The 24,043-nt window shown below is 40.7% G+C and overlaps 1 protein-coding gene across 1 annotated transcript; it reads right to left on the bottom strand.

Annotated features, from left to right (window-relative positions):
• Nucleotides 1-326: 326 nt before the first annotated feature.
• LOC135702294 (apolipoprotein D-like) lies at nt 327-22,669 on the bottom strand. The gene is made up of 4 exons (XM_065223322.1): nt 22,432-22,669; nt 22,057-22,303; nt 758-844; nt 327-694 (listed from the first exon to the last, which is right to left on the bottom strand). The coding sequence occupies exons 1-4, from the start codon at nt 22,555-22,557 to the stop codon at nt 447-449; spliced, it is 708 nt and encodes a 235-aa protein (XP_065079394.1). The 5' UTR covers nt 22,558-22,669; the 3' UTR covers nt 327-446.
• Nucleotides 22,670-24,043: the final 1,374 nt, after the last annotated feature.

Raw genomic sequence — 24,043 nt, 5'->3', positions numbered from 1 at the left:
GTAACTGAAACCAGTTCGATTTTGTTTGCTAAGCTGGTTAAAATGTCATATTTAATTATCGTCCAGATCAAACCTTTGTAGGGGTAATAGGTGGGACCATTGTCATTATTTTATGTCATCCATCCGGATGATTGTCAAAATACACAAATGTCCAGGTGTGAATCAATGCAAAACTGAAGTGAAAATTACAAATAATTGAACTACTGAAGCCCGTACATTTTCGACTGCTTTTGACCAATTAGTCATCGTAATTCAATCTCTTCTTTACGAGCGTTAGCAGCAAAACCGTTGCATGAATTCAGTCGCGTAGGCATAGCATTAGTTCGTTCGTACAAAAGCTTATATTTCCGACATTGTGGCACTTTTCACATAAACGTAATGAGATTTTCCATTAATTCTTCTACTAATCAGACTAAAATGATAGAGCACACTGCATGAAACAAATCTCACAAAGCCAGTTTTGCCAACAAGCATGCTATCGAAAATTGCAGCAAACTGCTCCAGAGTGGCATCCTCACCACATTGGCGGACGCTCCGCTTCCGGGGAGAGTGTTTGGTTTGCATGTTTTGTCCGATTGCTCGGTTGTGCGCCATTTGTGCTCCGGGTGATTGAAGTGGACGTTGATGAATTTGTTGATCAAATCAGCGGTATGCTTTTTGAGAACAGGCTCACGGGAGTGGACCCACGCGTATTCTGTAGAAAGGAAAGTGTTGTTAGGTTCGTTTCTGACCTGCAACTTTTGGTTTAGTTTTGTACCTGATACAGTTGTTGAGTTGATTGGGTTGCAGGAATATACTATGGCATAGTTGAGGTAATCTGTTTGCACAATGTCCATAGCTGAGTCTGAAATGAGAGAAAACAATAGAAGTTGCATTAGCTTTATGGATGGCTGTGGTGTGGGTGAGGGTGTTTTATCCTATTGTGGCTGTGCTAGCCGTTAGCGGAAATCATGCCAGTTCAGGCATACTAAGAGATTTCTGGTTATTTCATATTACGGACCATGCATAAATGATGTGGTATATTGTTAACTGATTTTAGGCCCCGTAGCGTATTTTGCTGTATCTATTACATGATCGGTCAAAACTTCTGAAACCATCATTCTCTCCCCTCAAATGCTACGTCATTTATGCACGTTCCCTTATCTATTTCCGCACAGAAGTTGAAAACGTAGTTCAAAATTATGTTCATAATTATACACATGAATGGAGCGTATATTATACAAGTTTACATTATAGATCATATCAAGTTAGAAGACATCACAAAATCGGCTTGACTGAATTTAAAATATTTTCAGAACCAGTTTAGTACACTTAAAAAAAGATTACCGGACGTTATCCAAAGAAAGCTCAGCCATACCAACCAGTCTTGGAACTTCCACTTAATGTACTGTGAAGTCTTCCGGAATGACTGCGAAAGCAAATTGAGTGCATTTTTCCTGAAAATTGTAAACCTGTAACCCTTATGATGCTCTACTCCAGGATGAGTTTTGAAGTCTGCATCGTCCTCTTTTTTCGTGTGAATCTATTTGTTTTTTTGACGTAGGACTACGTCTTTGATTTCTATATGAGGGAACACTTTGTGAAAACCAAAAATGGAACATGTAACAAATTAAGAAAGATTTTGAACGTTAATAACTCAGCTGCCCCTGGTTCAATTTCAATAACTTTATCACCAATCGATCAGAAATATGGCTACGCATCGATAACAATGCTTCTGAATGTTGATTTTCAACAAGAAACTATTGAAAAGCTGGTAAATGTTCAGCATTGTCCAAAAGCGTCGAATTAACTAACAAATCCACCAATTACCTACATGCATATGCTGCTTCCCCAGCACAGTCGTCAGAGAGTAGTAAGTAGACGAAACAAGTCGAAGTGGCATTCGCCTCCGATCCTCGGGCGCGTGTGAATAGGGAGGATGGAATTGCGTAATATTTTGCACACTCATCGCCATATTCAGAACCAACCGCAAATTCTTCGAGATAACCACCATCCGTCGTCTGGCTCGCCGTGGCGGAGTCTGACATATCTCCGGTCTGATCTACGAGGTGTGCTGAAGGTGTTCCTGAAAAATGAGATCCGTGATACTGTCACCTACACTAAACACGCCAAGCGTAAGCGGCTATGGATGTCATCTACGTTTTGAAGTGACAGAGACGCACTCTGTTTAGTTTCGGAGGTTAAATCATGGCAACAAAACGGCTCTTTTCAGGGCCACCAAGCTTATTACAGTAAAGAGTAGGAATAGAATTCATTTTTCATATTTAGAACCAACGACCACACAAAAAGCTCATGGAATCAAACTGGGTGCAGGGGGTACAAATTATTTTGATCAACCTTGATCAACTTTGATTCGCCACAGCCGGATATTTTCGATGAAAGAAGTAACAATCTATTGCAAAGTGATGCGAGATTTGTTTTCCGTACTGAGCTCCAATGCTACTGACGCCAGGGAGGCAGCTCCCACACCTGGACCCTACCAATCGACCCATCCACTCAACCGGGGACCAACGGCTTTACTTCCCGAAGGAAGGCGTGATCAGAGATGTTATGCCTTAGAACATGCCCGTGGCGCCGACTGAGATTGGACACAGGCCTGCTGGGGTGAGAGGTAATCACGCAAACCACCGGCACCGATATCTTTTCGGCGAAAGAGAACGACCCAAATTTGAGTTAAGTTATCTCAGTAATAAGAAATAAAGTGCAGGAACTCAGCGATGAGTAAATTTGCCTCATGTTTTCTTGGGTTTTTATAAGATTTTCCAGGGAAAAATTCCCAAATATGAGAAAAGTAAAGATTGGATTCCTCAGTCTATTGGTATTACTCCGAGACTGAATAAAATGTTCGTCAATTTCCTCATTTTCTGGCAGATTTTTTTGATTTTCCACAGGAAACCATGAGACAAAATTACTCATCGCTGAGTTCCTGCACTTTTGGCGATTATGAGTGAACTAAACTCAAATTTGGATCGTTTTCATTTGCCGTGTACCCAAATGGAAAAGAGCCAGTGTCGCTACTTGATAGCAAACTACTCATAATGCGAGGAGTCTTTGTAGCTTTTATACCACTTGGTTGCACATCATTCTGTTTTAACCTGAAAATATATAAAACAGCGCTGCTGTAAGGCATTAGCTCATTTTCGCTTCGGACGGCGTGGTGAACAGCAATAGCAGCAGTAGGAAAAGGTCTGGTAAAGGAGGCGCCAAGCGTCATCGCAAAGTTCTTCGAGATAACCGCCATTGGTCGTCTGGCTCGCCGTGGTGGTGTCAAACGTAGCTCCGGTCTGATATACGAGGTGTGCTGAAAGTGTTACTGGAAAATGAGTTCCGTGATGCTGTCACCTACACTAAACACGGCAAGCGTCAGTGGCCATCGATGTCCTCTTCAATCAAACGGCCATCAAGCTTACATCAGTAAAGAGTTGGAATATAATTTATCTGTGCTTGTTTGTCCATATTCAGAACCACAAGCCCCCAACGACCACACAAAATGCTCTCCAGAGTTGTAACCTTGTAACCAAACTTGGAAGCAGGGGTACAAGTGATTTTGATTTATTCTCTTAATCAACTTTCTCTTTGAACAAAATTACTACAAATTTGGTACGCCTACAATTCAAAAACGGAAATAGTTGCGATAATAGATAATTGATCAATTAAAAGAACTAAATGCTCTTCACATTTATTCCGTCCACTAGCGGTCCTACGTCAAGCTTTCGTTCGTGCCCCTAGGCACAGACCCTTCTACTTTTTTTTGCAGAAGAAAGTGTTACTGTCACCTAAGGCTACAACAAATTTAAATAGCACTTCTCAGTGTAAAATATTACCTGTAAATTGTCAACCTTGTTTAACTCTTATTTCAAACGATATACGATATAACGAAACCTTTACTCAACCTCTATACACTGGAACCTCCATTTACGAACCAAAACGGTGGTTTGTAAATCGAATTAGTGCGTAAAAAAACCTCGTTAGGTATTTGGGATTTACTTCGTAAAAAGAAAAAATCGTTATTTGGGATTTACTTCGTAAAAAGAGGTTTTTGAAAATATTGTCAAATACCCCACAATATGGGTATTTTTGGAATCAGGGTGACGTGTAGGGACCGGAAAAAGATGTCTGACGCCATTTTGAAATCCAAGATGGCGGCTTCCGGTTACAGAAAAACTTGGACATTCTGCCAAATACCCCACATCATAGGTATTTTTGGAATCGGAGTGACGTGTAGAGACTGAATATCGATGTGTGACGCCATTTTGAAATCCAAGATGGAAACTTCGGGTTACATAAAAACTTGGAAATTCTGTCAAATACCCCACAATATGGGTATTTTTGGAATCGGAATGACGTGTAGGAACCGGAAATCGATGTGTGACGCCATTTTGAAATCCAAGATGGTGGCTTCCGGTTACAGGAATACAGAAAAATACCGTTAAATACACAACAATATGCATATTTTTGGAATCGGAATTACCTGTGAGAATCGGGAATCCATGTCTGACGCCATTTCTAAATCCAAGATGGTGACATCCGGTTACAGAAACACTGGAAAAATACTGTCAAATACCCCACAATATGGGTTTTTTTTTAATCGGGGTCACTTATTAGGACTGAAAACCCATTTTTGACGCCAATTTTAAATTCAATATGGCGACTTCCGGTTACATAAAAACATAAAAAATTAAGTTAAATAACCTAAAATATGGGTATCTTAAGAATCGGGGTGACATGGTGGTATTTGCAATTTTTTCTGTAACCGGAAGCCACCATCTTGGATTTTGAAATGGCGTCAGACATAAATTTCCGGCTTTACACGTCACTTTAATTTCAAAAAGACCCATATTGTGGGGTATATGACAGAATTTTCAAGTGTTTCTGTAATCGGAAGCCGCCATCCTGGATTTCAAAATGGCGTCAGACATCGATTTCTGGTCCCTGCACATCACCCTGATTCCAAAAATAACTATATTGTGAGGTATTTGGCAGAATGTACAAGTTTTTCTGTAACCAGAAGCCGCCATCTTGGATTTCAAAACGGTGACAGACATCGATTTCTGGTCCCTAAACGTCACTCCGTTTCCAAAAATACCCATATTGTGGGGGTATTTGGCAGAATTTCCTAGTTTTTATGTGACCGGAAGCCGCCATCTTGGATTTCAAAATGGCGTCACACATCGATTTCCAGTCCCTACACGTCACTCTGATTCCAACAAGACCCATATTGTGGGGTATTTCACAGTATATCCCAGTTTCCCAAAATCACAAAATAAAACTCGTTGTTTGGAATTTACTTCGTAAAAAAATACCTCGTAATTTGGGATTTACTTCGTAAACAGAAGGACGTAAATTGAATACTGCGTAAAAAAGACTTCGAAACGGAGGTTTCAGTTTACAAACAAATCTGGCGAACTTAGTCAGCTGCTCATGGCTGTTGGGACGGTTAGGATAAGCTCTTATTGCATATCCATTAACGCTTCTATACAGCTGTTATCCTGCTGTTTAGTTGTGTGTGAACTTGAAAGGCACTTATTCAACCTTTTCCCGGTTATCCAATAATCACTACACAGCTTTTTTTGTAGTCGGCTTAAATATTGTTTACGCTATTTTTTTATGATGGAATTTATTGAGTTTATTTTACTGTGAGAATCAAATTAATCGAAATTAGTTACAAAGCACACCACCAAATTATTTACCCTGCACCAGAAACCTAGAATCGAACTCGAGACGGCCGCATTGGCAAACCTTGACACTACCAACTGTGCTACACCAACACTTTGAAGTGATGTAAAAAAAATCAACATGCCCTTCTTCAACAAAATCGCTGAGTAAAGGCTTTATAATAGTGCACTTCAATCACTTTTCTCTACTAGTTACTTCAGCTTTGTAAAGGAGCAGGTCAGGCTGGCAATTGCTCATTACAGCAAAAATGCTATTTTTCGTAATTATGAAACAATGAGATACTATAATCATAATTTTTATTTGTAAGATGCAAGAAAAGGTGGTAAAGTTTGTGTATGACATATAAAATGTTTCAATTTTGCTTTCAGAAGGTCACAACTAGCGATTAGCTGTAACGATGAGCAACGCGATGAGCGAGCAATCAGTGATCATAAAATCGCTAGTTGTGACCTTGTGAAAGAAAAATTGACAAATTTTATATGCCATACACAAACTTTACCACCTCTTCTTGCATCTTACAAATAAAAATTATCATTATAGTATCTCATTGTTTCATAATTACGAAAAATAGCTTTTTAGCTGTAGTGAGAAATTGCAAGCCTGGATCAGGTTAGGTAATCTCTATTCGAGAAACTTTCACCCAGAGGCTGGTTCATCTCTTGTAAAAGAGCCGAGTAATCCCAACTAACATTTTCAGCTTTGTAAGCCAACTTTTGCAGCGTTGTGGTGTAAAATAGCTACAAGCAGAAGCAAGAAAAATTGTTATGAAGAGCGTTTACTCAACTTTTTCACAACCATTATTCAATTTGTCAGTCTCACTGAATAACAACAGCCAATAAACGCTAATGTCACTTTTATACACATCCTAATCAACTTTCAACTTGTAGCTGCAAAACAAAGCTAGTAAAGTGAATATACTACACATTTGATGGCTTCTACACAACCAACCACTCTAGCTGAATAACATAAACATCAAGTGTTTTTTCAACAACTAAACAACCTGTACTCAGCTAATAAACTGTGTTAGCGCTTCTTTGGAAGCTATATGACAGTCAACAAGGTTTATTTTTAGACGTCTGCAGTTTTACAGCTTTTACTCCACTCCTTTACAAAGCTGAATTGAATAGCGAGAAAAGTGATTCATGTGCACTATTATAAAGCCTCTACTCAGCGATTTTGTTGTAGAAGGGTATGTTGATTTTTTTTACATCAGTTCAAAGTGTTGGCGTAGTACAGTTGGTAGTGTCAAGGATTGCTAATGCGGTCGTCTCGAGTTCGATTCCAGGTTTCCGATGCGCAGGGTAATTAATTTGGTGGTGTTGTTTGTATCTAATTTGGATTAAATTGATTTACAGCAAAATATAAACTCAATAAATTCCTGCATTAAAAATAGCGTAAACAATATTTAAGCCGACTACAAAAAAGCTGTGTAGTGATTATTGGATAACCGGGAAAAGGTTGAATAAGTGCCTTTCAAGTCCACACACAACTAAACAGCAGGATAACAGCTGTATATAAGCGTTTATGGATATGCAATAAGAGCTTGTCCCAACAGCCATAAGTAGCTAGCTGACATAGTTCGCCAGATTTGCTTGTATAGAGATTGAGTAAAAGTTTCCTCATACCGTTAAACGTTTGAATACAGCTTGAGGCTGTATAAATGAAATGAGCAAAGCGTTTACAATGTGAAAAATGTTAGTTGGGATCGATTTGGAAAATTCCTCTCCTCCTTCGGATTCTTATAGTTATCTGATGGGAAGTCGATTTGGAGAAACTGTGTTCTACCGCCATGGCGCCTAAACACAAATGAGAAGGGCAATCTTTTGATGAAATTTATTTGAGGAATCAATTTGATATGCTCACGGATGATGAGAATGATCCATCATTTAGGCAAAATTTCACTAAACATTTCCGGCTTAATGCCAAGAAAGAAAAGGTCCCTCCTATTGCGATTTCCAGGTCCCTCCACTTCCGATTTCCACGCTCTTCGCACGAAACTTTTGAACTTCGTTAAATTCAAGCTTTCACTTCAAGTTATTCAGTGGGGTAAATACCGTGTATTGACTGAAACCTTGGACGGATCAAACTAAGAAGCAACACATTTTTCACTTACGACACCAACATTGAACGTCTGTTCGAGGATGTCTTCAGAGGTCTGCCCAGTGGTGAATTCCTGGATCAGATCAAAGATGAATTGAAAATAATACTTGGAGTTGTAATCAAAGTTAAACTGAAATTCCGTACTGGCGATTCACGCAACGGAATTTGTAATGATTTTTATTTAGTTCACTTCAAGTCTAGTGAACTAAACAACCTTAAGGCCTTAGAAAAAGCTAGCCTTATGCTCCATGTCCGAGTGAAGTGGGAACACTTCAGGAAGACTGGAGGAAGTTTCCGAAACCTCATCCAGTGCCATAAGTGCCACGCAAAGGACGACCCAACTAACATTTTTCGCAATGTAAACGCTTTACTCATTTCATTTATACAGCCTCAAGCTGTAATTCAAATGTTATACGATATGAGGAAACCTTTACTCAACCTCTATACAAGCAAATCTGGCGAACTTAGTCAGCTACTTCTAGCTGTTGTGATGGTTGGAACAAGCTCTTATTGCATATCTATTTACGCTTCTATACAGCTGTTATATCCTGCTGTTGTGTGAACTTGAAAAGCGCTTACTCAACCTTTACCCGATTATGCAATAATCACTACACAGCTTTCTCTTGAAGCCGAGTTAAATATTATCTACGCTTTTTTTGTTGGAGGAATTGATTGAGTTTATTTTGCTGCGAGAATCAAATTATTCGCAATTAGTTACAAGCACACCACCAAATTATTTACCCTGCACCGGAACCTGGAATCGAACTCGAGACGACCGTATTGGCAAACCTTGACACTACCATCTTCGCTACGCCAATACGTTGAACTGAGATAAACAAATATACATGACTTTCTACAATAATACCGTTGAGTAGAGGCTGTATAATAGTACACATGAATCACTTTTCTTGACTAGTTACTTCAGCTTTGTAAAGGAGCAGAGTAAAAGCTGTAAAACTGCACACGTCTAAAAATAAACCTAGTTGACTGTAAAAATGCTTCCAAAGTATCACTAACACAGTTAATTAGCTGAGTACAGGTTGTTTAGTTGTTGAAAAAGCACTTTTGATGTTTATGTTATTCAGCAAGAGTGGTTGGTTGTGTTGAAGCCATCAAATGAGTAATATATTCACTTTGTTAGCTTTGTTTTGCAGCTACAAGTTGAAAGTTGATTAGTGTGTGTATAGAAGTGACATTAGCGTTTATTGGCTGATGTTATTCAGTGCGACTGACAAACTGAATAATGGTTGTGAGAAAGTTGAGAAAACGCTCTCCAAAACTACTTTGCTAGCTTCTGCTTGTAGCTGTATCTGCAGCTTTATTTCAGCTACTTTACAGCACAATGCTGGAAAAGTTGGCTTATAAAGCTGAAAATGTTAGTTGGGGAATTTCCTGTGAAGGAAGATCCTTAGAAATTTAAATGTTCAAATTATGGGGAAAACCGCAAATCCATTTGTTGTGAACGCTGTCGGAATCTGGCCGGCACGACAACGAAAGCGTGGATTATTCACGGCGACAATGGCGAGCTCACTTTGACCGTTGGAGAAAAGGTTGTCTTCGGACCAAGAAAAGAAATGCGTCCTTACTCTGTGGGTAGTTGTAGATAACTGCTTTATTTCGTGTTTAGTTCTGGATATATCGAATATATGTGAGGTATACAGTGGTGGTGTGATAGTGTGGTAGCGGTATTCTGGGTGGGGGATATTTTACGTTACATTATAATTCATTGCGTGTACATTCATTGTAATTTAATGTTTGTTATATTATAAATTCTGTGCCGAAACATCACGGGCCCCATTGAAGTGCAGCATTCAAGACGAGTTTGTGGTGTTGTTTTCACAATCGTATACCTTTGTTGAATAACAATCTTCTTCGGTGGGAAGGACACAGAGTTCAGATGTTGAACGGTGTCGATTGTCCAGCTGCGTGCGTACGTCCACTACGCGCACGATGTTGTCGCTTCCAGGATAAATGGCCACAACTCTGCCGAGAAGCCATTGCTTCGAAGGGAAGTTGTCATTTTTCACTAAGACCATGGTCCCGGTTGGAGACTTCCTCCACTTAGTTGGTCGTTGATGGAGAAGCCCGATGTATTCCCTGGACCAACGCTTCCATAGATTTTAAATGGAGCGTTGTGTGGCCTGGAAATGGTTGAGGCGATTAGTTGGAACCTGGGACAGCTCTTGCTCCGGCAAATGAAAAGTGGACTCTCCTAGTATGAAATGACCGGGAGTCAGGACGAAGCGATCTTTGGAAAGAGGCGTCAATGGTCTGGAGTTCATAATGCACTCGGCTTGTGCAATTGCTGTGCGCATGTCGTCGTAGTGATGTGGAGTTGCTCCGATGATCTTCGAGAAGTGCCGCTTGAAGGCCTTTCCTGCAGCCTCCCATAGGCCACCGAAATGCGGCGCACGTGGTGGAATGAACCGAAACTCGATGCCCTTTTCGAAACATGCAGTAGTCCAGGCAGTACCGTTGAGCTGATCGACCAAAGCTTGTCGCATCTCCCTAACTTCTCGATTCGCACCGACGAACGTTGTACTGTTGTCGCAGTGTATTATACGAACGCGCTCGACACGACTCGCGAAGCGCCTCAACGAATTGACGCACGACTCCGTCGACAACCCGGCGACGATGTCGAGGACTACGGCTTTTACGTAAACTGCGACCCAGCCCTTTACCGACGCGCCTCTGGCTGCCAATGGTCGAACGAAAAACGGCCCACAGTAATCCTGCCCCGTATGTTCGAATACCTTCGCTGTAGTGACACGGCTTGATGGTAGTGGAGCCATGAACTGGTTGCTTGATGGTGGGCGAAACCGAAAACAAATCATGCAGTGGTGGACTGTCGTTCGAGCTAGATATCTGCCGCGTATTGGCCAGAAGCGCTGACGGATTGTTGCCAGAAGCTGTGTGGGTCCTGCATGCAAAGTTTGGCGGTGAACGGAGTTGGCGATCAATCTTGAAAGGTGGTGGTCTTCCGGAAATATAATCGGGAAGCGACGGTTGAAGGATCCAGGTGATTGCGCTAGCCGTCCATTCAATCGTAGAAGACCGGTGTTATCGACTCATACATCAAGATATTTTAGAGGTGATTTGAAGTCAACCCTACGCAGAGTCAACCGTTCTCGATCGTTGTTCCTGCTGAAAAGTTGTTGCTTGAGTAACACGGATGAGTGATTTCAAAGCACCGTCGTATTTGACCGGAGTGATCGTCCCAACATTAGGAGAAACCCTCCGCAATCGGCAGTTTTTCGCGAAACGTAGACAGTATGAAGCAATCTTGAGAAGATGCGACAGTTGCGAGTAATCGCGGATTAACGAATCGTCGAAAGTGATGCTTACGAGTGCAACCGTTTTCTGCTGCTCAGTTGTCTGCTACTGAATGTCGGTAGCTGTCAGTGGAATCAAAGGATCTGGCCACGGTTCCGATTCATTGACCAAGTAGGATGGCCCATGCCACCATAGTTCATCGTTCTTGATGTCATCTGGTTGTGCTCCACGAGATATACGATCGGCAGTATTTTTTTTAAAGTTGGAACGTGCCGCCACTGGGATTCTTGGGTCAGTTTCTGGATCTCCGCAATTCGGTTGGACACACATATCTTCCAGGACGACGGTGGAGAATTTATCCAGTGTAAAACAATCGACGAATCTGACCAGAACGTGACCGTAGAGTCGAACTTGGTTGTTCCACGGATGGTATCAGCCAACTAACTTCCCAGTACGGCTGCACAGAGTTCCAACAGTGGGATAGAATAACCGCATACTGGAGCGACACGTGATATTGCGATGAGCAAATGGCTTGTTCGTTTATTAGACGGTCCTGCAGATACTGTGTAGATGTACGCTCCATACTCTTTAGAAGAAGCGTCGACAAAACAGTGCAACTCATAGTTCTTTGGGCTCTCTGCGAACACCGATCGAGGGACTCGAAGATCACGAACGATGCTGATTTCCGCTCTGAAGTATAGCCACCAAGCTTGCAGTACTTCCGACAACTCTGCAATTTAGATACTCCTGCCACAATCGCAGCACAAACATCTTCGCACTGGCCACCACTGGACAAGACCCGAAGGGTCAAATTCAGGAACCTTGAAACCGAATTCGTCCTCCTTTGGAAACCATAGCAGGCCCAGTGTCTTGATCGATGCAGATCGGTCAAGTTCTAGTGTCAACTGGTTCTCCTTTAGTTCCTCTGGAAAATGTGCCAGAATACTAGGGTGATTCACGCTCCACTTCCGCAGATTGAAATCCCCTCGCTTTAGCAACTCGGTCAGCTGTGTGCTGGTTTCTACAAGGTCTTCTATGCTGTCAGCCCCAGTTAGAACATCATCAACATAGAAGTCCTTCTTGAAGATGGGGACAGCAAGTGGAAAGTCATGCCCTTCATCGTTCGCAAGCTAAATTAGGATTCTGGTTGCCAAATACGGAGCACATGATGTGCCGTAGGTGATAGTGGTCAAGCAATAAATTTTGAGTGGCTCTGATTCCTTTCTGCGCCAAGCAACTTGCTGTAGCGGGCGATCGTTCGGATGAACCAGCGCCTGCCGAAACATTTTCTCCACGTCTGCCTTCATTACGAATTGGTAGAATCGAGAGTTGACAACGATGCATAACAAAGGAGGCTGCACTGTTGGTCCTGTCAGTAGAAGATCGTTCAAGGAGAGCTGGTTGCTGCTTTTGGCTGAGCCATCGAACACGACTCTTATTTTAGTAGTAGACGAATCAGGACGATGGATTGCGTGATGGGGTAGGACATATTGGGGCAACGCGACGCGAGTCATCACCTCCTCCATTTGGCCGAATCGTTCGTACTCCTCCATGTGGCCGAGTCGTTCGTACTCCTCCATGAAATCCGCATAGCTCTTGTGTAGTTGTAATGTAGAAAATCGACGGGCTGCCATGTTCCATGTATCTCCAATACACAGTAGTAGCTCTTGCCTAACTGGTAGACGCACTACATAACGGCCGTCCGCGTTTCGACTGTGCGTTGATGCGAAGTGTTTTTCACACTGTTGTTCTTCAGCAGTGAGGCATTTGCCGACGTCAAAGTTTTCCACTTCCCAGAACCTGTGCGTCCAGGTTGTCGAAAGTGGAGACCAGGCAGGTAACTGGGAGAGCCGTCGGAGTAGGCAACTTGACCAAGAATATGTATCCGAAGCTTGTCTTCTGGAGTGGTGGTAGCTGGTCGTCGAACGGAATCTGCTTTGGTTGCAGAATGACCGGGAGAAGCTCCCCGACCAGAAGGGTATAACAATAAAATAACAAGATTATAACAAACCTTGTTATGGATAACTGATTATGATATAATTAAATTAAGGAAACTTATCACCAAGAAAATAATATAACAAATCTTTAACAAATTTAAATGCAATGATTTTTTATGATTTTGTAACTGATTCTTAACAAGATTTTATCACAACCAGATATTATTGACCAAACCCCAATAAAAAATCAAATATATTTTTTCTTGTGTCTTTCAAGCATTATATTTTCTATGAGTTTGATAATGTTATGTATTTCATTTACACAGTTAATCAATCTGAGTTTTTGATTTACAAAGTGAAATATATGATTATAACACGATTTGATATAATTTTGTAATAGCACAACAGAATTGTGTTGCAAAATTTGTTATGTTTTTGTTATGAAAGTAACATAGCGAAATATATTTTTGTTGCATCCAGAGGAAATTTTTGTTACATTTTTTGTTATTTTAACTACATCCGGGATCTTAAGTGTAACAAGCTGTGTTACAAATTATAGTGAAACAAAATAACACAAGCTGTAATAAATGTGTTATTCCCTTATGGTCGGGTCGGCACCAATAATTAAATCGATACCATGGCTTAGGTAGAACTTTGGTCGGCTAACGGTATATGCTGGGGGATTTTCCATGTTTTAATGTCCACCGTCTTCGAAGATTCACCGTTAGCTTAGGCAACACCAGACAATCCAATGGAAACTGTTGTGACTCAAAACGAGATGAGATGCTAATCGAGACTACGTAACGAACGTTGACAACTGCTTGCCCAATGTCGCTTACAGGCATGTTGATCTTCACTCGGATAAGCGATAAACGTTGGCACAACGACTCGGAAATAAAGCTTGACTGCGAGCCGCTGTCTAAGAGTGCACGAGCGACTTGAATATTTCCGTGGATATCGTGGTGAACAAAATCACTGTATTTTCACCAATATTAGCTGGTGTGACGGTTTGACAGAAGGTAGATGGAGGTGCGACTATTTCTGACAGAGGCAGGCGAGGTGCAAATACCAACGGCGTTGAGAGCGGGAACGAACGATTGACCGAAGTGACATGCGATAGATTGGGATTTGATTGCCTTGATGCAATTGATGCATAGATTGTTTCGTTTAATCAAGTCTAAACGTTTTGTGGAGTTAGGTTGCGAAAAACCTCACATTGGAACAAAAAATGCGTTTATTTACACGCAGCACATTTCAGAACCTGTTCTGTGGCTGAATGATTCGACACAAGTCGTGAATTTGTAGGATTAGCCTCCAACGACGGGGTGCAAACAGATTGGGAGAGCTTGAGAGACTGTAGAGTGCGCGAATATTCATGGATGAACTTGATAAGATCATCGTCCGATGGACGAATGGTTTTTTCGCGATTGTTTTACCATTGTTGCTGCGAGGTGGCATCCATTCGACTCAAAAGGAGCTCCACCAACACAGAGTCCCAATGTTGTGCCTGGTCTCCAAATTGTCTAATATCTTGACATGTTTCTCGAATTCACCCGCAAGTTCGGAAAGACCAGCTGCAGATTCATCCCGAAGCGGAGGAACCGAGAAAAGCGCAGCAATGTAAAAGCAAAATTGACAAATTTGATATGTCATACACAAACTTTACCACCTCTTCTTGCATCTTACAAATAAAAGTTATCATTATAGGGGAAATGACGGCTTCGGCATGCCAGACTATTTTCAGCAACCCAAATTGAAACACTATTTTCACTGGATTTTCTTACGAAAACACTTGGCTGAATGCATGCAAACGATTCTTCATACTTTCAGCTTCAATTTGACTATATTTTTACCACTGAGAAAAAGCAATCTAGCAAGGTTTTCTTGAAATGAAACACACGCACTACAAATTGTAGCTTATTTCGAGTTGCCGATAATAGAACAGCAGATTTACATGCAGTTCAAATGGAACGGTTGCCGAAGAAAAACTGGTTGCCGACAATACTCGCTCTCACTAGAGAAGATTGGAGCTTTGTAAAAACGTTTCAAAACAGTTTTTGACAATTCTTTCGACTGAAATTGTTAGAGCAGCTGGCAGCAAAAGATTGTAAACAAACCAATACTGCATATGTATGCGTTCCTTAGAGAAAAAGGCTATAGAAAGAAGGTTGCTGCTTAGGTTGCCGAGAATACGTAAATTCCCCTAGTATCTCATTGTTTCATAATTACGAAAAATAGCATTTTAGCTATAATGAGCAATTGCAAGTCTGCTTACTAGTCCTATTTATAATCAGGATTCTCGGGGTTATATGAATATTTTCTTTCTTGAAAATATGTTGATGATTCCTGGGGGACTTTTGAAGATTTGAACGAATTAACATCTATAACTAAACATGTAAAAAAATATGAAAGTTCCAGGTGATGATGGAATTTTTTATATTGTAACGGGCCGGGAGTTGTTTTAGCGAAAGAGGAAAATCATGGCCTTCACTTAAGCGGCAGGTAACACTAGGTTACCGTGAAGGGGCAAGTTCTCAGAAACCGATTCCCGTTCCGGCTAGAGACCTCAGGGCAGGTTTATCAAAAATCCTACAAATGGCGGCAAGAATTGCACTGAACCCAACAAACGAATAAATTACCAACAGGGAGAAGACCAAAATCATCGGCAAGTGGGGTTTCCTATGATGGTTTTCCCGACATTACCTACAGGGATCTACTAACGGAAAAAAACTATTTGTTCCAAATGTGTCTCAAATCCAGCCTCGCACTACACAGATTCCGCGGTTTACTAAGGACATGCTGTTTAAATCAACGAATTCGTTTCAACATTATTTATTGCTTCCTAGCTAGGGTTAGTGGGCTTCACTTACTGGATATGGCACTGTTCAATGTTGCTGGGTGATGTTTCGTTGCGCGCGTTGTTGCATGCTGGTTGGTGTCGGCTATGATGGTGACAGGTAGGTGTAGCAAATACCATGGTGGGTATATAAATGGTGATACAGCTTTGTCACTATATAGGTGAGGAGGTCGCGGGGGGGAAAAGTGCGGTTTTAGAGCAAATTGTAAACAAACTCGGTCGCTGTCCCATACAAAAACCCAACATGGCTGAATCATGAATTTGACACATTAGAACACCTATATGTAGCCACCTTGGCAAATACCTATTCGACTTGCTTTTATTTGTGGTATAGCACAAGATGGCGAGACTGATGTTAGCCGATGGATGGCTCGCAGCGGGGAGCTTTTTTTCTAAATATGCCGATATGGCGCGGTGACAACGAGGTGGCAGGGTTTTATGCTCGTGAACGACGGGATTCGACCGGCTAGGCCGACAGAGCGCTGTCGAGCGGGGTTGCACGTCGGAAGTCAACACGTGCAACACACAACTTTCCACCTTGGGTAGACGGTAGGGTTTTACGACCTAAGAGTAGGACCAGGGCTGGCAAATTTCATTTTCAATGAAAGATCTCACGCGATATTTACAGAGATACTTCTGTCACTATCATCGGATGAGAAAACAATGATAGAGATTTTCTTCAAAATCTCATCGAATTTTTCGTCATGACAAAATGTGACAGTGTTGTGATCATCGTAATTACTAGCTCATTTATTGCTTTTAAAGTTACATGTACCAAGAAAATTGTAATAATATATTGACTCTACCGATTAAATACGGTTACTTGCTAGAATTAATCTAAATCAGTTAGAAATGTAGATGCAAAAGCCGCAATAGAATTATTCCCATGAGTGCTTGATCATTGGAAAATGACAAGAAAACTAATGATAGGTAGTTTCGTCTCGTGATAGTGAGAGGACCTGTTTTCTCATTATCACATGACGGCCGTGATATTTACCAGCTCTGGGTAGGACCTTCGTTGGAAGGATTGGCCTTCAAGCGAATTTTAGCGTGTTATTGTAACATATTATGTGTTTTTTTGCTGACTGTTATTACCTGGAGTATGGTGGTACATTAAACAACGAAGGTGCTAGTATTCCTGAAGCTATTGATCTATGTATATATATCGCTCTGTAATTAATATCACTGTTACTGTCCTTGTCTAACTTCACATTAAATGTTACAAACCTCCGTGTATGTTTTTTTACGTCACTTTAACTGCCTGGTATGTCTCACTGTCTGACCGTTAATTTTAATCGTTGACTTATACTTTCAACGTGTACTTTCCCTACTTTCCCTACGCCCCTACGCCCCATCTGGAACAATCATGGCTCTAACCTCTAGGGAGCTACAATACCCGAGGACATTTGTTGGTTCGGCTCGGACTCGGACGTATTTTTCTGGTGGGCTAAACAAACTCCCATTTTTAATCTGTTAGACAGATCTGCCCTAAGTTACCAACCGCAACTGAACTCAGTGACCAAGAACGTTTTTTTAATATAAGTGATGCCAGATTATATATAGGATAGGTGGGATACTTTTGTAACCTCGTTACAATATCCTCACCAAAAAACTCCCAGAGAGTACCTTGTCTTTCTTAGTAATATTATTAAACCGATGTTTTCAGTTGGCATACTTTCCTGATAAATGGAAATATGCAAAAGTTGTTCCTATTTTGAAGCCAGAAAAAAATCAGTTGAAGCTTCTACCTACCGTCCAATAAGATTGCTTACATCAACAAGAAAAAATTGGTGAAAAGATAAGTTTGAATCGAATGATGGTTTACATCAATAGGAACTCAATTTTTGCAAATGAACAGTTTGGAATTCGTCATGGGCATTCAACTTTTCATCAACTCTTAAAGCTGGGTTTATACAGGGCAAGTCAATTGATCAAGTCAGTTGAATTCAACTGACTTGAACGCGAAGTGAACGTGTAAACCATGCCATTCAACTGACTTGATCAACTCACTTGAATTGAAAAAAGTTGAACCAGGCTCAACTTTTCATGCCAATTGAATTCAACTGAGTTGATCATTTGACTTGCCTAGTCTAAACTCAGTTTAAGAGTTACCTATTTAATTCGTTCAAACAAATCTGAAAGCTGCTCAGCTGAAGTTGCAGGAAAGATTGTGTTTTGCTGTGGCTAATTGCGCGCACGCTGAGTAGATAGAAAGAAGATTGATGACGTTTCCTAAGATTTCCTGCTAAAAGGTGATGCACGATGCAAGTAGATGCGGGAAATGAAAAAAAAAGAAAAGATTTTTCGAAGGTTGATTCTCTAATGTGAGATTTTTGGAGCATCAAGACATGATATTTAGATGGGTCGCCTCCCTCGGTAAGTACCGTAACTTTTTCGGAAGTGCAGTGAAATTCTATAAAACTTCGGTAACTTCTATAAATATGACAAAATATTATTAAGTTTTTTTTTTAATTCTACGCACATTTGAAAACTTTACAGAAGTTCCGTGAGGGTCTCTAAACCACCGGAAAATTATATAGATTTATTAAAACATCTATAAGGTCACCCCAAAGGCCTAGGTTTAATCCCAGTCGGCGCTGCCGGGATGTTCTGAGGCATAACATTTCTGATCACGCCTTCCTTCGGAAGGGAAGTAAAGCTGTTGCAACGCGTTGGTCCCCGGTTCATGAGTTGATGGGTCGATAGGTAGGGTCCAGGTGTGGGAACTGCCTCCCTGGCGTCGGTAGCATTTGTGCTCAGCACGGAAAACAAGATCGACGGAAAACAAATTAAAAAAAAATCGATAAGGTTCCTTGGAATTCAATAAAGGTCCATCAAATTTGAAACGATCATCAGTTCCCTGAACTTTTCCGAACAGAACAGAACTTCTGAGAATTTCAGTGTCTCATTATCCTGAAGTCATGTATAAATATCCAGAAGTCCTCAAAGTTTCTTCCTGTAGTTTTTTAGAATAATTTCTTAGCAACCTGGTATCATTTTTCTGAAGGTTTCGATGATAAGTGTATATGGATTTTCATAGGCCATAATTGGAACACACCATAAAAGGATCGTATAGCCATAACTGGTACATCTACCCTAATTGATAATGATAATATTTATAATGATAATGAAAAGCAAAGCAAGAATGTTCGGAAGGACACGTGTGTGTAAGGGAAAATTTGCAAAAACATTTACGGTAAGTGGTGGGATTTGAACCCACAAATCCCATTCAGTACACCGGTGTATTGTCAATTATACTACGGTGCACCTTGTGTCACGACGAAATATATCACCAATGTCACGAAGCTTCTAGCTTCTCATTACAAGTAGATTCATACAAAAAACAGCTTGAATTGAACTGTTATACAGTTTTAACAACCTTCAGATGATGCCTGATCATCCTAAAGTCATGGGCAAATATCCAGAGGAGGATTTTTGAAATCCTGAAGGTCTATGAAATATTTTTGAGTAACCTGGTATCATGAAAGAATATCTGAGAGAAAGTTCTAGATATTTAAAATAATGCCTGATCATCGTAAAAATATCCAAAGGATCTTATTAAAATCTTTGGAACCTGAAGGTCGCAGGAAAAATTTCTGAACAACCTTCTATCATGAATGAATATCTTAGAGATGTGATTTGAATTGATGAACAGTTCTAGATCTATAGATTAATGCCTGAAGTCTTGCAAACATATTCAGAGGGCTTTCTTAAGATCTTTATGATCCCGAAGGTCTTTCAAATAATTTCTGAGCAACCTGGTATCATGAAATAATATTTGAAGTAAGTGATTTGAATTGTTGAACAGTTCTAGATCTTCAATATAAAGCCTAACAAACAATTTGAACTGAATAAAAGCTGAATAAGCTATATTTTTTCCTGAAGAAGCATATTTGTACCTGAACAAGCTCTTATTAAACTTTCAATGTTTGTTGGGTGATCATCCTGAAGTCTTGGAAAGATATATAGTGACTCCTATTTAGATCTTTGGAAAAAATTTCTGAGCAACCTGGTATCATGACAGAATATTTGAGAGACGTGATTTGAATTGATGGACAGTTCTAGATCTTCAGAATAATGCCTGATTATCCTGAAGTCTCAAGTGACACCGGAGGTGTAATGGTAAGCTTGATTGCCTCTCACCCCAAAAGGCCTGGGTTCAAACCCAGTCGGCGCCGCCAGGATTTTCTGAGGCATAAAATCTTTGATCGCGCCTGCCTTCGGAAGGTAATTAAAGCCGTTGGTCCCCGGTCCATGAGATGATGGGTCGGATCCTGAAGATTCAGAAAAATATTCCGAGTTCCATATTAAGACCTTTGAAATTCTGAAGGTCTTTGGAAAAAAATCTGAGCAATCTGATATCATGACATTAAATTTGAGAGGCATGATTTGAATTTTTGGACAGTTCTAGAACTACAGAATAATGCCTGATAATCCTGCAGTCTCGGCTCCATATTTAGACCATTGAAATTCTAAATAGCAATTTCACCCTTTTGAAATGTAGGCACTAATTTTGTTGCTTATGCATATGTGTGCGTGAGAGCGGTGATAGAAGATAATTGTTTGGATGCGTACTTTTCGAAAATCTCAGATTTTCTCTAATATACCGAAATCGGCGTATTAATGTAAAATCTGATATTCAAATTGAGGATAATATGGTATGGTGCTTAGCAAAATCAAGGGTAATCCTAGATTGACGTATTTTCCTCGCTGGAGCTTGCCGCTATTAATAAGTGATTGTTTGAGTGCCTTTTCAATCAGACGAAAAACAAGAAAATTGAATTATACGATTTATATCCTAAGCTACAAAATTGAATTAATGTTTTCAATTCGGAAATAGTGCAGCGAGTAAATTAAATCATTATATGGTACTAACAAAGTTACCTGTACTATCAAAGATACATGAAAAGGGATCGATTATGATTCACAAGACTTCATAAAGACGTTTGGATTTAATGCATTGCTAAGGACTACAGGACAGTCACTTTTAATTAATGGAGGCACATGACAGTTTAGATGCAAGAGCTTAAAACTTCACATTTTTCGGAAATTGTAACTCAAAGACGACTGAATATACATTGCTGAATTTGTGCCGGAAAGTCTGAGCGTTCAAGATAAAATACTAGCATCTACCTTGATCCACCCGCCATGAAAATCATAAAAAACCGAACATTTTAATTGTTTTTGCATGTATAGGAACACATTTGAGCAGCAATTATAATTTTGTTTAGCTTTTATCAGCTTTTGTAAACAATGCTTTTGATCGTCGGTTGGCGTAACTGGTAGCTTACCCACGCATGCTAACACTACCATCATATGGGGGAAATTTTCCTGATAGTGGTGTTAGTATGCGTGTGGGCGAGCTACGAGCTATGCCAAACCGACAATCAACTGCATTCTTTACAAAAGCTGATACGTCCCTTCGAAAAAGTAACCGAGAATAATGTTTTTTGGATCACCCTAACTCAGTAAGGTGTACCCTTATGACGAAATAAAAAAAAAGAACGTTACTAAAATTTTCAGAAAACGACCAAGTACACAAACTAACGATGAGCCGGCGCCGGTGGTGTAGTGGTAAGCGTGACTGCTTTCTAACACCCCGATGGCTCTGGGTTCAATCCCAGCCGAGGTCGGTGGGATTTTTCTGAGGCATAAAAATCTCTGGTCACGTCTTGCTTCGGAAGGGAAGTAAAGCCGTTGGTCCCGGCTCATGTGTGTTGTGAATGGGTGCGATATCCTACGCAGGTGTGGAAGCTGCCTTCCTGCACATTCGATTGCCGTCAATGGATGACAATCGATGTCCGTCGGTGATTGGCACTAGATTGCGGAACAGAGACCGACGTTAAATAAAGGAAAGAAGACAAACTAACGATCAAACTGACGTTTGGCAGAAAACAAGCTGACCCAATATTGATAGCCGATCCAGGTTGCAACTGAATAATAAACGAATTCGCTATTACAATAGCCGCTGATTGACAAAGCTAGTATTCATTACAGTGATAACTACATTGTATATTTGCCTGCAGATCGTAGGAAATCCCACATGCAAATCACTGCTGGCGATCAAGTGCATCCGCTAGTACCATTGATTAGTGTGGTAATGACAATCACAGTCTCAAACAAATGCCTGCAACAAATACGGTAAACGCTCCTATAGTTGCTTATAGAGTCTCCATAAGCAACAATAGGAACATTTACCCTATCGCTACTAACCTGGATCTGCGGCATCTGTAGTATTGTAGCGAATGATAAACTGTGGCACTTTGGAATTGTGGAACACCTTGGGCGTCGCTGTACCGGTAGAATAGACCACTTCCCCGGTGGGACCTTGCTGCACTGCGCGCACTATCTCGAAATCCAGTTTATCTTCCGATCGGGTGTATTGTTCCTGCACGCAATCCTCTAGCTCGATGTCATCAGGATCGTACAGACGGCGATTCTCATACCACTTGCCGGCATACTGCAAGAAACAAAAAAAAAATAACGCGCACACACATCGATCATGTTAACACGCTGCACTCGCCCACTGGTGACTCATCGGAGTCCCCTGCTGTGATGGAAGCGGGCATATTTGTTTCCCAAACTTACCCGGTTCTCGTCAAAGTCGTACGATTCCTGGAAAATCAGACAATGTTTTTCGTAGATAACAGCCTTTATCGAGCAGATTGAACCGAGAAGCAACACCACTGTGACGACGATCGCCAAATGTTTCATTTTGGACGCGCACCGTTTGTAACTTTTGCGCTTTAGACGATAACGACGGAGGATGGTTAGAAACGATCACTGCTGAGCTTGCTGTGCTGATCGACAAACATCAACTGAGCGAAAAACGTGCGCGGCCGATAACTGAGACTGGATGGACGCTGCTGTTGTGTTGTATGGGTAGAGTTCTCGGCGTTGTTTTATGGCAAGTATATATAGATTGGTTATTTGATGCTGGAAAGAGATGGCAAACTGCTGACCGTAGTTTGAAAACATAATTTGTTGACTAATGTTGTTTTCGGTTTTGCTACACTACACCGTGTAACACCGCCAAAACGAAAACGGCATTAATTTAATTGGAGTTAGCATTTATCAGCTAAGAAAACAAATGTTGCTGGTTGAATTCAATGCGCGTAGCTTCCCAATCCGACTTGAATTGAAGCAGAGTATGTTAATTTGCTGGATGTAAAGAGGTGAGCATTTTAAAAATTGTAGGGTATAATGGGTCATTTATTTATGTAGTTTAATCTCCACATTTAAAGATTTTAATTTTATCTATGCACAATGCAAAATAACTTTTTGAGTTATTTTCATTAAGTAGTTTGATAAAAGTAGGTATTATATAGCATTCAAAAATTGACAAACACAGCAGGAAATATTTTTCAAACGATTTCATCTAGGGCAAAGAAAGTCGATGAAGAGAATCGATCACTGCAGACTGTACCATTGGAGATGTTCGTCTGGATTTTGTATTCATTCCATAACCTTCTGTCAACGATGAGAAAAATAAGTTGAAGCGTCTTCGCGTCTTACTATTCCTGCTTCTTACAAGGGCGTCACAATATGAGCTTCAATCGACCGAATCGATGCGACGAGGAGACTGCTGGCTTTCGTTTTCTGTTAAGCTGGGCTTAGACTGGGCAAGTCAAATGATCAATTATTATTATTATTTAACTTTATTAAAGAGGCTTTCAGCCTTGGGCTGGTTCGCCTCCAAAACTCAAATGATCAACTCAGTTGAATTCAATTGGCTTGAAAAGTTGAGCCTGGTTCAACTTTTTTAAATTCAAGTTAGTTGATCAAGTCAGTTGAATGGCATGGGTTACACGTTCAATTTGCGTTCAAATCAGTTGAATTCAACTGACTAGATCAATTGACTTGCCCTGTCTAAACCCAGCGTCGCTCGATTATTGGTCTTTCTTTCAAGCTTCGGTGAAACAGACGAGCAAAAGAACGCTCGACTTTGATAGTTTCGTCTTTCATGAAACACATCAACAGAGGTTTCATGACGTAGGGAAAATGCTAGGCGCCTAATACCGCCTAGGGGGAAATGGATGTAATGTCGGCCTAAATGCTCCTAATTTGGGCCCATACATAAATTCACCAATGGACTAAATTTTCAATAGCGACCAAAAATATCCATTAGTATCGTCCCAATGACGCGGTAATCTAGATAAAATTAATTAATAGCAGATTTTTAGCGATGGGCCCAATCTTA

Source organism: Ochlerotatus camptorhynchus, unplaced genomic scaffold (genome assembly GCF_037179485.1).
Source record: "Ochlerotatus camptorhynchus isolate MF236.1 unplaced genomic scaffold, CSIRO-AGI_Acam_v1.1 ptg000191l, whole genome shotgun sequence".
Lineage (NCBI taxonomy): Eukaryota > Metazoa > Arthropoda > Insecta > Diptera > Culicidae > Ochlerotatus > Ochlerotatus camptorhynchus.
The sequence above is the reverse complement of the archived record's forward strand: the minus strand, read 5'-3'. Positions and strand labels throughout refer to the sequence as shown.

What these genes read in the sequence shown, in the direction of transcription:
- LOC135702294 (XM_065223322.1), bottom strand. Translation starts at nt 22,557, where the DNA reads ATGAAACATTTGGCGATCGTCGTCACAGTGGTGTTGCTTCTCGGTTCA. An exon ending in TACAGATGCCGCAGATCCAG is followed by an intron (nt 845 to 22,056) that starts GTTAGTAGCGAT and finishes CTCTCATTTCAG; the next exon opens with ACTCAGCTATGGACATTGTG. An exon ending in CAACTCAACAACTGTATCAG is followed by an intron (nt 695 to 757) that starts GTACAAAACTAA and finishes TCCTTTCTACAG; the next exon opens with AATACGCGTGGGTCCACTCC.